Source organism: Narcine bancroftii, chromosome 7, assembly GCF_036971445.1.
Source record: "Narcine bancroftii isolate sNarBan1 chromosome 7, sNarBan1.hap1, whole genome shotgun sequence".
NCBI lineage: Eukaryota > Metazoa > Chordata > Chondrichthyes > Torpediniformes > Narcinidae > Narcine > Narcine bancroftii.
Genome location: NC_091475.1, coordinates 6,180,263 through 6,194,358, shown reverse-complemented (window position 1 = coordinate 6,194,358; position 14,096 = coordinate 6,180,263). Strand labels below are relative to the sequence as shown.

The 14,096-nt window shown below is 37.8% G+C and overlaps 1 protein-coding gene across 6 annotated transcripts in view; it reads left to right on the top strand.

Moving 5' to 3' along the window:
* The window catches only part of jagn1a (jagunal homolog 1a), a 109,621-nt gene that overhangs the window by 55,971 nt on the left and 39,554 nt on the right, over nt 1-14,096 (top strand). For all 6 annotated transcript variants that reach the window (XM_069888664.1, XM_069888662.1, XM_069888658.1 and 3 more), the window contains one exon: nt 9,497-9,643. In XM_069888664.1, the coding sequence (XP_069744765.1) occupies nt 9,497-9,643 (147 nt within the window). The remainder of the gene's footprint in view (nt 1-9,496; nt 9,644-14,096) is intronic.

Below are 14,096 nucleotides of genomic sequence, written 5' to 3'. Positions count from 1 at the left end.
GTCTTGGAGTTTGCTTATTAGTTTTGAGGGAATGATGGAGATAAATACCGAACAGTAGTCAATAAAGAGCCCCAATAGACTTGGTACAGCTATATAAATGAACATGAATATTTATTGAGTTCCGACAACTCTATATTCTTTGCATAATCTTGCTCTACCTTTGGATTGGAACTATTTGACCTGCTGAGCTTTTGGGTTTTTACTTCAACCATGGTGTCGACAGAATTTTATGATTTACTTGGGATTGTTCAATATAATTTCCATAAGCATAATACTGTTAGAAAACTTGGAATAGGAAAATGACTGCCTTGAGCCCTATCAGTACTGTTTTGACCGATATTTCCAGAAAAATGGATTTGCATGAACTTGATTTTTGCTAACACTCATCTCTTAATGCATGTATTTACATGAGAGTCTCTTAAACAAATTTGTAACTATTCTACCTTCTCATTAACCTTATGTGGTTATCTTCTCTTTAATCTCAATTTGTCCAACATAACAGTTGTAAATTAATAATTCCTGCATCACCCAGCTAACCTTGTGTTATTTAAACTGATGATTTTGGTAGTGAAAATTCATGTGACCCATATGCCATCAGAAACCCTGGCAAATTTCCAAAGATGTGTGGTGGAAATTGTGCTGACTGGCCACATCATGGTTTGGGATGGGGACACCAATACCTCTGAGTATAAAGGCCTGCAAAAGGTAGTAGACATAGCCCAGGACATCACAGGCAAAACCCTCCACACCATCGAACATCAGCAGGGAACACTGCTGTTGGAGAGCCTCAGTAATCATCAAGGATCCACATCACCCAGCACACACTCTGTTCTCACTGCCACCATCAAGAAAGAGGTATAGCTGCCACAAGACTCGCACCACCAGGTTCAGGACACCATTAACTCCTCAACAACAAACTGAACTAGGGACTCATTTAGGAATTCGTACTTGTGCATTTTATTGATTTTTTTTTTCTCTCCTTGTTGTACAGTCAACTTGTTTACATTTCTTTGTTGTTTACATGTGTACGTTGTGTACACTTTTTTGCACCACCACTAAGTGGTAATTCTGCTCCCACAGGGAAAAAGGAACCTCAGGGCTGTATGTGACATCATAAATCTGAAATCTAACAAGGTAGCAATTTCCTCACAGGACATGTTTAAGGGAATGTAAATCCAACCTGCTTTTTGTACTCGTGCGTCTAGGTTGACTGAATTTGTGTTTACTCCTGACTGGGTTTCCTTATTGGGGTCTAGTTTAGTGAAACTTAGTTAATATTTATAAATGAAATTTTAGTTTGATGCCAAAAGTAGAATGGGATGTTATTAGAAATGTGTTCAACCATAATGAGTTTAGATTAGGAGATGGAGGGAAACCATGAAAAAACTTAAAAGATAAGTCAATGGAAGTATGTGAACCTAGATGGAACAAAATCTTGCCGGCTGGAATCAAATATACATTTTGAAACTTCAGTGAATCCTGGACTTTTGCAGACAAACAGCTAAACTTGTAGAACCCAATGGCAGAGTCCATTTTGTTGGATTACATTGAAGAATTGTTTCTGTTTCTTTCTCAGAACCATCCTGGCCTACTGTATAATCAGAGATCACGTACAATTCCAGGCATTCAAATTTAAAGACTGTGAAAAATTGATATATAGTACACTTATAAAATTCCTTTAACTTATCTTAACTTTCTTCTGTGTTTCTTATTCATTTTAGACTTTAAAATTATTCAGTTTTAGTATTTTAGAATGTTTTAAATATTTGTAAATGTAATTTTGATATAGAGGCAAAACTCTTCCCCCAGCTTTGCTTTCCATTAAAGCCAATCCAGTGCATTCTAGTGGGCATCAATTCTGCATGATGTCACTGAAGACACCTTGCACCCTAATTCAGGAGTTTGGTGTGCCAACAAGATTGACTTTCTACATTTGGATCTCGTTACTGCTGATAGATTATGAACCAGGCCCATGAAAATTGTTTATTCCTCCTGAGTGACATTTTTTTCAATTAGTTATGAGTGTTTCTTTAAATTTGGAAATGAACAAAATTTTGACAGCTTGTGAATATCATAGTCTGTCTGATGCTTATTAAAGTATCACTGATTTCAAGTGGGCTGATCTGCAAGCTGTGGAATTGACAACAAATTAACTAATGGCAATTTTCTAAGCCAGCTGGTTTGTTGCTGGTATAAGAACAAGATGCATATTCAAGCATTATAAGATAAATTGAAAGAAAAATGTTTTTAAAAATGTGGACAGTTAACCATATAACCACTTACAGCACAGAACAGGCTACTAGTCCATGCCGTAACAAATCCCCACCCTCCTAGTCCCACTGACCAGCACCCGGTCCATACCCCTCCAGTCCTCTCCTCTCCATGTAACGATCCAGTCTTTCCTTAAATGTAACCAATGATCCCGCCTCAACTACGTCTGCCGGAAGCTCATTCCACATCCCTACCACCCTTAGCGTAAAGAAATTTCCCCTCATGTTCCCCTTATAATTTTCCCCCTTCAATCTTAAACCATGCCCTCTAGTTTGAATCTCCCCCACTCTTAATTGAAAAAGCCTATCCTCATTTATTCTATCTATCCCTTTTAAAATCTTAAACACCTCTATCAGGTCCCCCCTCAATCTTCTACGCTCCAGAGAAAAAAGCCCTAGTCTGCAAAACCTTTCCCTGTAACTCAAACCTTGAAATCCTGTCAACATTCTCGTGAACCTTCTCTGCACTCTCTCTATTTTGTTTATATCTTTCCTATAATTTGGTGACCAAAACTGTACACAGTACTCCAAATTTGGCCGCACCAATGCCTTGTACAATTTCATCATAATCTCCCGACTCTTGAATTCAATACTCCGATTTATGAAGGCCAACGTTCCAAATGCCTTCTTCACCACTCCATCAATCTGAGTATCAGCCTTGAGGGTACTATTTACCATCACTCCTAAATCCCTTTGTGGCTCTGCACATCTCAATAGCCTACCATTTAATGCCTATGACCTATTTAGATTTGCCTTTCCAAGTTGCAAAATCATCCATTAAAATTTAATATATTTTTGATGTTTTGCTGCATATCAATATATGAGCTGTTTTTTCCTTAAAAATTACATTCGTGACAATTTTAGTAATGTTTGAGTAATGGACGTATTTCTGCTCAATGTGAGAAGCTTAATTGTAAATCTTTTTGGAGTAAGTGCACCATCCATTTTCTGTTTGACAATGGAGTTTGCCAAGTTTTTGTTCGATAATTTTCTTAAAATAGTTTACTGTAGATGCTGTCTCTTTTTGTATATATTACAGCTGAGAAATGTGTTCTATTCCTGTCTGAACTTTAAAAATATTGTGTGTTGAATAAACTTCAAGCCAAATCTCCTGCATGAAATTTATTTAATGGAATAATGGAACTACTTTCTGATACATGATTCAACTGTCAATCCCCTATAAATTTAAATAAGATTACCTCTCAGCCTTACAAACTTAAATGAACTATAATCCCAAATTCTCTTAATTCATCAATTTCTTCATTCCAGGAATCAACTAATCTCCACTGCAAGCATATTTTCCCTTAAACATGGAGACCAAAACTATGCAGTACTCCAGGTGCTCTTGTAAGGTTGAATAAAATACCTTTTAAAAAAAAAAAATACTCTATTCCTCTATCAATAAAGGATAATGTTATGTTAGTGTTCTGAAATACGTGCTGTAACATTACATCCACCCTTGTGTTTCAAGTACAAGAGTCCCTAGATTCCTTTATATTTTTAACATTTTGTAATGCCCATTTAAATAAACATTTTTTTACATTTTCTTCTGAAGTGGATAACTTTTAGTTTTCCCTGATGTTGAGTTCTATCTGGCAACTTTTTTTTCCACTCAACCAACCTGTGTATGTCCATTTGCGGTGCCTTTGTGTCTTCCTCACAACATGTAATGCCATTAATCTTTGTATCCTCAGCAAACATGGTGGCAGTATACTCTGTCCCTTCATCCAAGTCTTCAGTACAGATTGTAAATAGTTGAGGCACTAGCACTGAGCCCTGAGACACCTCTAGCTATTGAAAGCCAATCTGAAAGTAACGTGTTTATCCAACTAATTTCTATTAGTTATTCACAGCCCTATCAATGCCAGTATCTTATTCCCAACTGAATGTACATAACCTTTCTGAGTGTCTTCTGGAAATCCAAATACATCTCAATTAGGGTTGTTCCTTATCCTCTTCACTGCATTTTCAAAGAGCTTCATTAAATTGGAAAATTCTCTGCTATTTCATCTTTAATAATCGATTAATAATTTTTAAAAAGTGGCACTGCCATACCTGCTGGAATGGCAGTGCTGGTATAGACTCAGGGAGTATGGATAGCGGAGACAAAGTGGGGTTCTACCGCCCAGCCCTACTGTGGATTGCTCCTTACAGGCTTTAAACAGTCTGTTAAAGGAGCCGGCGGTGTTTTTATTTAAATTACAAGATGGTGGTGCCTGTGTTCAGCAGTAGCCTCGAGGGGCTGCAGACTCCGAGAGAGCAGCAGACTGGTGCATGGCACCAATAATAGGGAGAACACCATCCCTCCCCCCCCCCTGCCTCCCGCCCCACTCCATTGTTGAGGAGCAGAGTAATGACAGAGGCATTTAAAATTATGAAAGTCAGAGATGAAATAGAAGTAGGTGAGTTGGGGGAGATTAGAGCTGGGGACAGGATAGTAGATCCAGGATAGCAGAATTAGGATGATGAACTGCTTTTCCCAGAGAGAGGTGAATCTATGGAATTCGCTGCCCATTGAAGCAGTGGAGGTTACCTCAGTAAATATTCTTGACCATGTTGAATTGATTTTTACAAAGTAGGGAAATTAAGGGATATGGAGAAAAGGCAGGGCAGTGGAGATGATTCTATCATCAGATCAGCCATGATTTCATTGAATGGCGGAGCAGGCTCGACGGGCTGGATAGCCTACTCCTATTTCTGTCCGTGGGGGCAGAACAGTGAGGGGCTCTGCAGCTGAAGGACTCACACCCAGCATGTGAGCTGTTGGCGATTAGCAGGTGAAGAACACGTTCAATCTGCAGGTGCTTGTCACTTGAGGAGACAGGACACACACCAGGCTGTGGGCTGCTGGAGATTGGTTCATGAGAACCAGGTGTCAGAACTGGGATTCGAGAGAATGACGAAGGCAAGGAGAGTTCCCAAGAGGGCCTGGGAGCTGAAGGCTTCCCCATCACGTCGGAGGTTTGGATCTGACCTTGGTTTGCCAAGGATTTGAAATGAACTAGAATCTTGTGCGGCTACAGAGGCTGCGGGAGTCCTGCAGGCGAATCCACAGACACTCTGTGATTGGGGGGACTCTCTGTGGCTTCTCTTTTTCTGACTGTAAGGGGTGTCAGGCAAAACTATTGATGAATCCTTGCCTTATGTTCGACTGGCCTATATTTTGGGGCTTTCTAGTCTTTGTCTCTCTGCTTTACTCTTTTTAGTGTCAACCACATACCTCTTCCTTCAGATGTTATTTGTTTGTGATGGCTATGTCTAGAAGATGTAAGCTTGCATAAACTGGAGACTAAATGTCAATGGGGAAGTAAGTTAAATACAGGGATAGTGATGTGTACACATCCCTAATAAGTTGGTGTAAGGAGTTATGTTTTACTGGAGAGTTAAATTGGTAAGTGATGACAGTGGATTAATAGACACATCTGCTTTTAGGCAAAGTGTCATTTTATTACTGTATATACCTTGTATTAAGCTGCATGTGGCATTGAATCCCAGGAGCAGACATATTTTTCCAGTCATTTAGTGACAAATTCAGACATATTTCTTCCTCCAGCATTTATTGATGTGTGAGTGGTAGAGTATTACCTAACTTAATGAATTGGTGGTAAGATTTGAACAGATAAGAATTGTAATGGCTACATAGAGGTGATAGATTGGCTATAAAGGTTCCTTTACTAAAATTGTTCACTATCATCAAGAATGTTTGAAATTTCAGCCATGAACACTCGTCAGACTTAAAGATATTCCATCTTCCTTCAGGTTTGATTATAACCCATGAATAGCTTTTGAACTGCAAACATTCACTTATGACTGATTCTGCCATGTGAATAGTACACGTGACTTAGGGATTCTCATTTAGAAAATTACAGAAATTAGGTTCAAATTAAGTCCAGAGTTAGCTAACTTTTTATCCAGGTGAACTGATATTTCGTATTTTCTCCACAACCACTTTCTCTAAAAAAAATTAAATGTTGAGTTTTTTGTTGTCTTCAATATTGGGATGGGAACTTTTGATTGAAGTAACTTATGGATCTGTGTAATTTCCTCGTCGTATTCTTGAGTGGAATAATATTTAAAGTAAATTATGTTCATCTCCTGAGTCACACATGAATTTGAATTTCGTGTCAGAATTGTGACAAAAACATTTTAAAGTATTTTGGAAAACAAATAGACTACCTCCATGTGACATAGTTCAAGCAATGGAAATTCATCCTTACAGAAATCACAAATCACCACAAAAATATTTGTGAAATAACAAATGCTCATGGAATTTAGATGTGAAAGAAACTAATTTTGTCAATTTTTGTCAGATTCACATTGCGGAAAATCTTAAAAATGTTAAATTTTCTAGGAATGTCACTGATCAGTATTGGTGAGGCGTCCTGTAATGGATGCATGACGATTTTATAAATAAATAATCAGTGCTATCCTTTCCTTCAATGTGTAACCTGTGGACAAATGTCTCCTTTGTAAAACTGATTCCCTATAGACCTATTTGAGGATGGTGGGCAAATTCTTTTTCAACTTTTTGTCAAATTGTGATGTCATGTCTCACCCGGTTAATCAGAAACGTACTATACTTCTTGTTTGGTATCCTATTTTTTATTATTTGTCAGTTGTTGAACAGTACAAGACCTCTCATTTTTTTTTTCATTCTATGGTCCCTGCATGTTTAGATTGATCATTTACTTGGATTATTTTCTATGGAAAATCCCTTGACCTACATAAATCCTGTGAAACGTATGTGTTGGGTTTAAGATTGTGCCATCAATTTGTTCCAAAAATGTCTTATGAAGAATGTTTTCTTTTCAATGTAATTTTTATGGGCAGTAGATGATTATTAAATGTTCTGAAGAAACCAAGTGCATTCCAGAAACACTATCCTTCTAAGGTCACAGGAGAGAAGTGTAATTTTTGATTTGTTTAGTTTTCTCTCCACTTGTTCGTGGTACATTTCCACATAGAGCATTACTCCAGTTTTAAATACTCAGATTTGCTTGCTTATGAGAATTTTGGGTGAGTGGCAAAAAGTGTTAAAATTACCGGTAAAAATAATTAATAGTATTGTTTTTATTAAAATTGATGTGATTTGATGTAAAGGAGGTTCTTTGATATGCTTGCCATCATTATTTCAATTGAAAATATTACATTCCATCTTTGTTCTTTGGAGGGAAGTACTATTGGGAAAGTGTTGAGAGGGAAGAGACATTGAAAAGCACATGCATGCTGTTTCCTGATGTCAGAATAGAGAAATAAGATAAATATTTATGTTTTTTCCTCATAAGCTCTCAGTGCTTCTGAAGAGCAAAGTTATCTGTCATACACTGAAGAACTAGAATGAAAGACCTGGATAATGAGGCCCACCACACTCTGGTTATTTGTTGAGTGGCAATGGGCATGAGCACTTCAGCATATAACCATATAACAATTACAGCATGGAAACAGGCCATTTCGGCCCTTCTAGTCTGCACCGAACTAAGTCACTCAGCCCTTGTGAGACCACACCTGGAGTATTGTGTGCAGTTTTGGTCACCTTATCTAAGGAAGGACGTTCTTGCAATGGAGGGAGTGCAGAGGCGATTCACCAGGCTGATACCTGGAATGGCAGGAATGACTTAGGAGGAAAGATTGCGTAAATTGGGATTGTACTCCCTGGAGTTTAGAAGATTGAGAGGGGATCTCATCGAGACCTATAAAATTCTGGCAGGACTGGACAGAATGGATGCAGACGGGATGTTTCCAAGGATGGGAAAATCCAGAACCCGGGGCCATGGTTTGAGGATAATAGGCAAACCATTTAGGACCAAGATGAGGAGGAATTTCTTGACCCAGAGGGTGGTGAATCTGTGGAATTCATTGCCACCGAGGGCAGTAGAGGCAGGTTCATTAAATCTATTGAAGAGGGAATTAGATCTATTTCTTCAGTATAAGGGTATTAAAGGTTATGGAGAGAAGGCGGGGACGGGGTACTGAACTTTAAGATCAGCCATGATCTCGTTGAATGGCGGAGCAGGCTCGAAGGGTCGAATGACCTACTCCTGCTCCTATCTTCTATGTTTCTATCTCTGTATGTGAGAGGAGCAAGGTTCAGTCTGGCATCCATTCTGAGTATTTTGGAGAATACAGAATTTAAAAATTAGTTCGGCCCAAAAGCTTTCTCCACTTAATTGTGTGGTCATAGCACTTCTGTCACATTTTCCCCAGAAATTGTCCTAATTTGTTTCAAATAATAACAACTGGTGATAACAATTAATTTAGAGTCAGTTTATACAGCAAAAAAAAAACACTGGCCTTTCATCCCAACTCAGCCATGTTGACCCAGAGGACTGTCTGAACCAGACATTAAATGTATCCCTCTAAACATTTTCCTTTCCTTAAAAGGGCTTTTTCACTTTGGTTGCTCTTACCGTAAGTGTAGAATCTATTACGTCCTTTGCCAAAGCTATTCCATGTCTTTTTGACCTCCGGATTTCCCTCTTAAATGTACTGCTACGTTTCTAACATTCTTTGAAGGATTTGCTTCAACCTAGCTTTTGATTAATATTTTACTTATCCAAGTGCATGTTGGGTAGCATTAAGTATGTATGGTGATGGTAATAAAATGGAGTTCTGTGGATTCTCAAAGTCATTAGCATTAATGTATTATAATCATTTGTTCAGATCACAATAAACATGCTATCTGTGATATAATCTTGTGTCTATTATCAGAATTGCTTTTATCAGATACTAAATTGAAGCTAGACCAGTATCAGCGAAAGTTTCTGAGTGTAGCAATAGCAGTGCATGGCAATCATGTGGAAGTCAGACAATATTGTAGGGTTGTATAGATGGCATGTGGAAATACAAAATTGTATACCATTAGAAAAAAATACTTATAATTTAAGGAACCAACCAGAAAAATTTGTCTTTTGTTGATAAACGTCCATCCATACTGTCCACTACACCCGCTCCTCCCAATTAGTGTATGTTCAAAATAAAATTAATATGTTAGAAAATATAAATATTGATTGATGTGAAATTATTCAGGTGCTTTTCTCTTTCTCTTCTTATGGGGGGAGAAAACTGTTTCATTTTGCATCATTTTTATTACAATATATTTTTCAAGTTGAAGAAACATGATTGTATTTGATGCAAATGGGGAAATTTTTTTAAAAGAAATGCCTTTTTATCATAATGAAAGCATGATAGTTTATTTTATGAGTAATTTTTGGTTTTGTTTGAAATAGTAAATGGACAGCCTCGGCCATTGGAATCAAATCAAGTTAAACACCTTCGTCGGGAACTCGTAGAGCTTCGGAATAAAGTGAACCGACTGCTAGATTGTTTGGAGCCACCTAGCGATCCCAGTCTTTGTGTCGACCTCCCTGAAAATGGTATGTTGGATCATTGAAATAACTTCTTGACCATTTTCAAACATTGGTCATTATCTGTAGTTATAATCCAATGTTTACAAGTGACACATACTTTATGTAACTTCTTCACCATTTTCAAACATTGGTCGTTATCTGTAGTTATAATCCAATGTTTACAAGTGACACATACTTTATGTAACTTCTTCACCATTTTCAAACATTGGTCATTATCTGTAGTTATAATCCAATGTTTACATTGGCACATACTTTATGTAACTTCTTCACCATTTTCAAACATTGGTCATTATCTGTAGTTATAATCCAATGTTTACAAGTGACACATACTTTATGTAACTTCTTCACCATTTTCAAACATTGGTCGTTATCTGTAGTTATAATCCAATGTTTACATTGGCACATACTTTATGTAACTTCTTCACCATTTTCAAACATTGGCCGTTATCTGTAGTTATAATCCAATGTTTACATTGGCACATACTTTATATAATTGATGGTTTTACTGAACATTTGTACATTGAATAAAGTTTTCCAATTCACTTTTTCCAACTTTTTCATGATGTTGAAACTTAATCTGCAATTAATTTTGCACAATAAAAACAAGAATGCTTGAAAAATTGTATCTAATCTATATTGTGCATTTAGCATAGCATATACCTCGGCCAATTTTATGCATTAAAAAAAAATTAAATCATAGTTGCCGATATTATCACTCTTATCAAGCCCACGTAAAGCTTTAGTCAGGTGTTTTGGCAGTGCATCAGTGCCACCTTAAATGGCCAGTGATATAAGTGATTTTTTTTTAATGAAGCTTGAAAATTAATTTTTGGATTTTTGAACAATGCTTTTCTACCAAAGCAATTTATTTTTGGCAGTGTATTGTGAAATGCAAAAGTTATTAATTTGTGATTTTGTTTCTTAAAAACACTGACAATAAAATCTACAACTACATTTTAGCATCTTGATCAGTGAAATACAAATGAGGAAAGTGCAGCATGGCAGTTCAATGCTTATTTAAGCTCTAATTTATATTTACAATGATCTCACTTTGTCATTTTCATTCTTCAATATAAATTGTTCTAAAATTGGTCCTAAAATTTGCTATTCTGAGCAGCCTTTGTGTTGGAAGAAATTTGATTGTAAATGGACTGTAAAAATAGTGCGGTACATTTGAATTTCCAGAAGTATTTGCACAAAAGGGTACAATTTAGGATTAGAGTTGGTATTTAAATTGAAGAAATAGAAAAGTTTTCAATTTTTAGGGAAGTAATGTTGGTGTGGGAGCATTTCTGATCAGTGCGGCTATCTCTTTTATCGAATGAAAACTCTCTAATGCTGTCTCTGCCCCCTCTCCCCCACCTCCCTGCACATAATTCTGCCTTCAAGTTACCTTTTCCTTTCGGCAGCCCAGTTTAAAAACTTGCATGGAATGTCTTGAAATAAATGTGTGCTAATTAAAGCAATTGGACTTTAGTGGCTGAAGTAATACATTTCAAATCCGTTGCTTCACTGTTTTACAAACATGAAAGTCAAGTCAGTAAATTCCTGTCAAAGTAAAAGGTCAGTATAGTGGTGCAGCAGTTAGCTTAAGTTGCAGTTATTATCACAAAATACCTAGTAAATGAGAAGTGTTCATGTGTGAACAGACTAGCAGGTTATCTCTAGCATTCATAAAACTGAAAAGAGTACAATTTATGGAGAATAGGATTCCGATCATTTAGCACCATGCAAGGACAGCATGTCAGTGTCAGAATTTATTGTAGTTTTATGCAGTGCAAATCTCATTTTTTTTAAAAAGTACAAGAAAATGAAGATAAAGTGAGGTAGTATCTGTGGTTCATTGTCCATTCAGAAATCTGATGGCAGAGGGGAACAAGCTGTCCTTGCGCCACTGGGTGCTTGTCTTCAGGCTCCTGTACCTTTTTTCCTGAATGGAAGCAGCGTGAAGAGAGCATGGTCTGGGTGGTGGGGGGTCCATGGGTCTAGAGGCTGCTTTCTTGAGGCACCCTCTTATAGGTGTCCTTGATGGAGCGAAGACTGATGTTGCTGGCTGAGTTAACAACTGTGGAGCTTTTTCTTGTACTGTTCATTGACATCCATATCAGACAGTGATGCAATCAGACAGAATGCTCTCCACGGTCCACCTGTAGAAGTTTTCAAGAGTCTTTGATGACCTATCGAATCTCCTCAAACACCTCACAAAGTGTAGATGCTGGTGAGCCTTCTTCATGATTGCATCGCTGTTGGAGGGGCCTCAAAGAGATGTTGACGGTCAGGAATTTGAAGTTTTTGACCCCCCCTCCACGACTGACCCCTGGATAAGGACTGGGTCGTGTTCTCCTGATTTCCTCCTGAAGTCCACAATCATCTCCTTGGTTTTGCTAACATTGGGTGCCACTCAACTAACTGATCTGTCTTCCTCTTGTACGCTTCCTCATTGTCGTCTGTGATTCTGCTGACAATCTTGGTGTCATCAGAAAATTTGCAGATGGCATTTAAGTTGTGCCTAGCCACACAGTCATGGGTGTGAAGTGAGTAGAGCAGTGAGCTAAGCTCGCATCTTTGAGGTGTACCTGTGTGGATCGTCAGTGAGGAGGAGACATTATTTCTAATTCGTACTGACTGTGGTTTTCCAATGAGGAAGCCAAGGATCCAGTTGAGAGTGGGTTGCAGAGGCTGAAGGTTTGGAGCTTGTTGACCAGCACTAAGGGAATGATGGTGTTGAATCCTGAGCTGTAGTTGACGAAGAGTAGTCAGATGTATGAGTTGCTGTTGTCTAGGTGAGCTAGAGCTTAGTGGAGAGCCAGTGATATTGCATCTGCTGTGGAGCGATTATGACGGTACATGTTAATTCTGGCCATGACCAATCTCTCAAAGCATTTCTTCACTGTAGATGTGAGTGCTTCTGGAATATAGCAGTGAGGCATCTCCATCTGCTTTTCTTGGACATTGGGATGATACCACTGTTATGGGGTTCATTTAGAAGCCTAATAGCTGCAGGGAAGAAACTGTCTTTAAGCCTATTAACATTTTCTTTCACACTCTTAAGCCTTCTCTCTGACGGAGGAGATAGAAAGTGTGTGCAGAGAGCCTTTGAGTATGTTGCAAATTTTTCCTAGCACTGGGAGATATAGAGTCCATGGAAAGGAGGGAAGCTTGCATGATATTCTGCGATGTGCCATACCATGCTCTAATGCATCCAGCAAGTATATTTTTGGTATATCTGTAGAAGTTGTTCAAGAACAAAGGCCACATACTGAGCTTTATTAGTCTTTTAAAGATATTTGTGTGCTTTTCATGGCCTTTGTGACAACATACTTATCTCAGGTGAGATCATTGGAGATGCTTATTCCTAAGAACTTGAAGATATTTTTTGATCAGCGCCATTAATGTCAACAGGGATGTGGATTCTAATCCCTCTCCTGAAATAAGTGATCATCGCTTTTGTCTTACTGCCTTTGAAAGAGAACTTGTTATCTTAGCACCATGCCATTAGACTGTCAATTTCTTTCTGAATACTGTCTCATTGTTATTTGATTCCTGGCCACTGCTGTAAGATCTTCACTTATTGCAATCTGTAAGATCTTCACCTATTGCAATCTGTAAGATCTTCACCTATTGCAATCTGTAAGATCTTCACTTATTGCAATCTATAAGATCTTCACCTATTGCAATCTGTAAGATCTTCACCTATTGCAATCTGTAAGATCTTCACTTATTGCAATCTGTAAGATCTTCACCTATTGCAATCTGTAAGATCTTCACCTATTGCAATCTGTAAGATCTTCACCTATTGCAATCTGTAAGATCTTCACTTATTGCAATCTGTAAGATCTTCACTTATTGCAATCTGTAAGATGAAGTCAAGGATCCAATTATGGGGATTGTGGATGGGGGGGAGGTTAACTTGATATCAGGTAATTGTGAAGAGTTTTATCCAGTTGCTTTGCTTTTCTCCTACATCGCAAAGAAGTGCCTGTAGATTAGTTGGTTGCTGTGAGTTACTTATTAGTGTAGGTTAATGCAAAAAGAATCAAAAGGGGATCAATAGGCAGGTGTGGCAAAGAATCAGTTCTAGGGAGAAAAGAAGAGAGGGGATGTAAATGAGTGGGATTGCTCCTCAGGAGCCTTTGGAGATGGTGGGCTTTTAGCATTATAGGATAAACAGAAAATTAACTGTTGCACAAATGTTTTTGTGTGCTGGAACCTATAATAAGAAATTGGATGCTAGTAATATGTGAACATAATGGAAATATTCATTTTCTTATAATTAATGCATTCACTTATGCCCATCTTATAATGTGTGAATCAATATATTTTTTGGGTCCCATGTTTAAGGAAGGATGTGCGGGCATTGAAGAGGGACCAGAGGAGATTTACAAAAATGATCCTAGGGTTAACAAATAAAGGGTGTTTGATGGCCTTGGGGTTGTACTCGCTAGAATATAGAAGTATA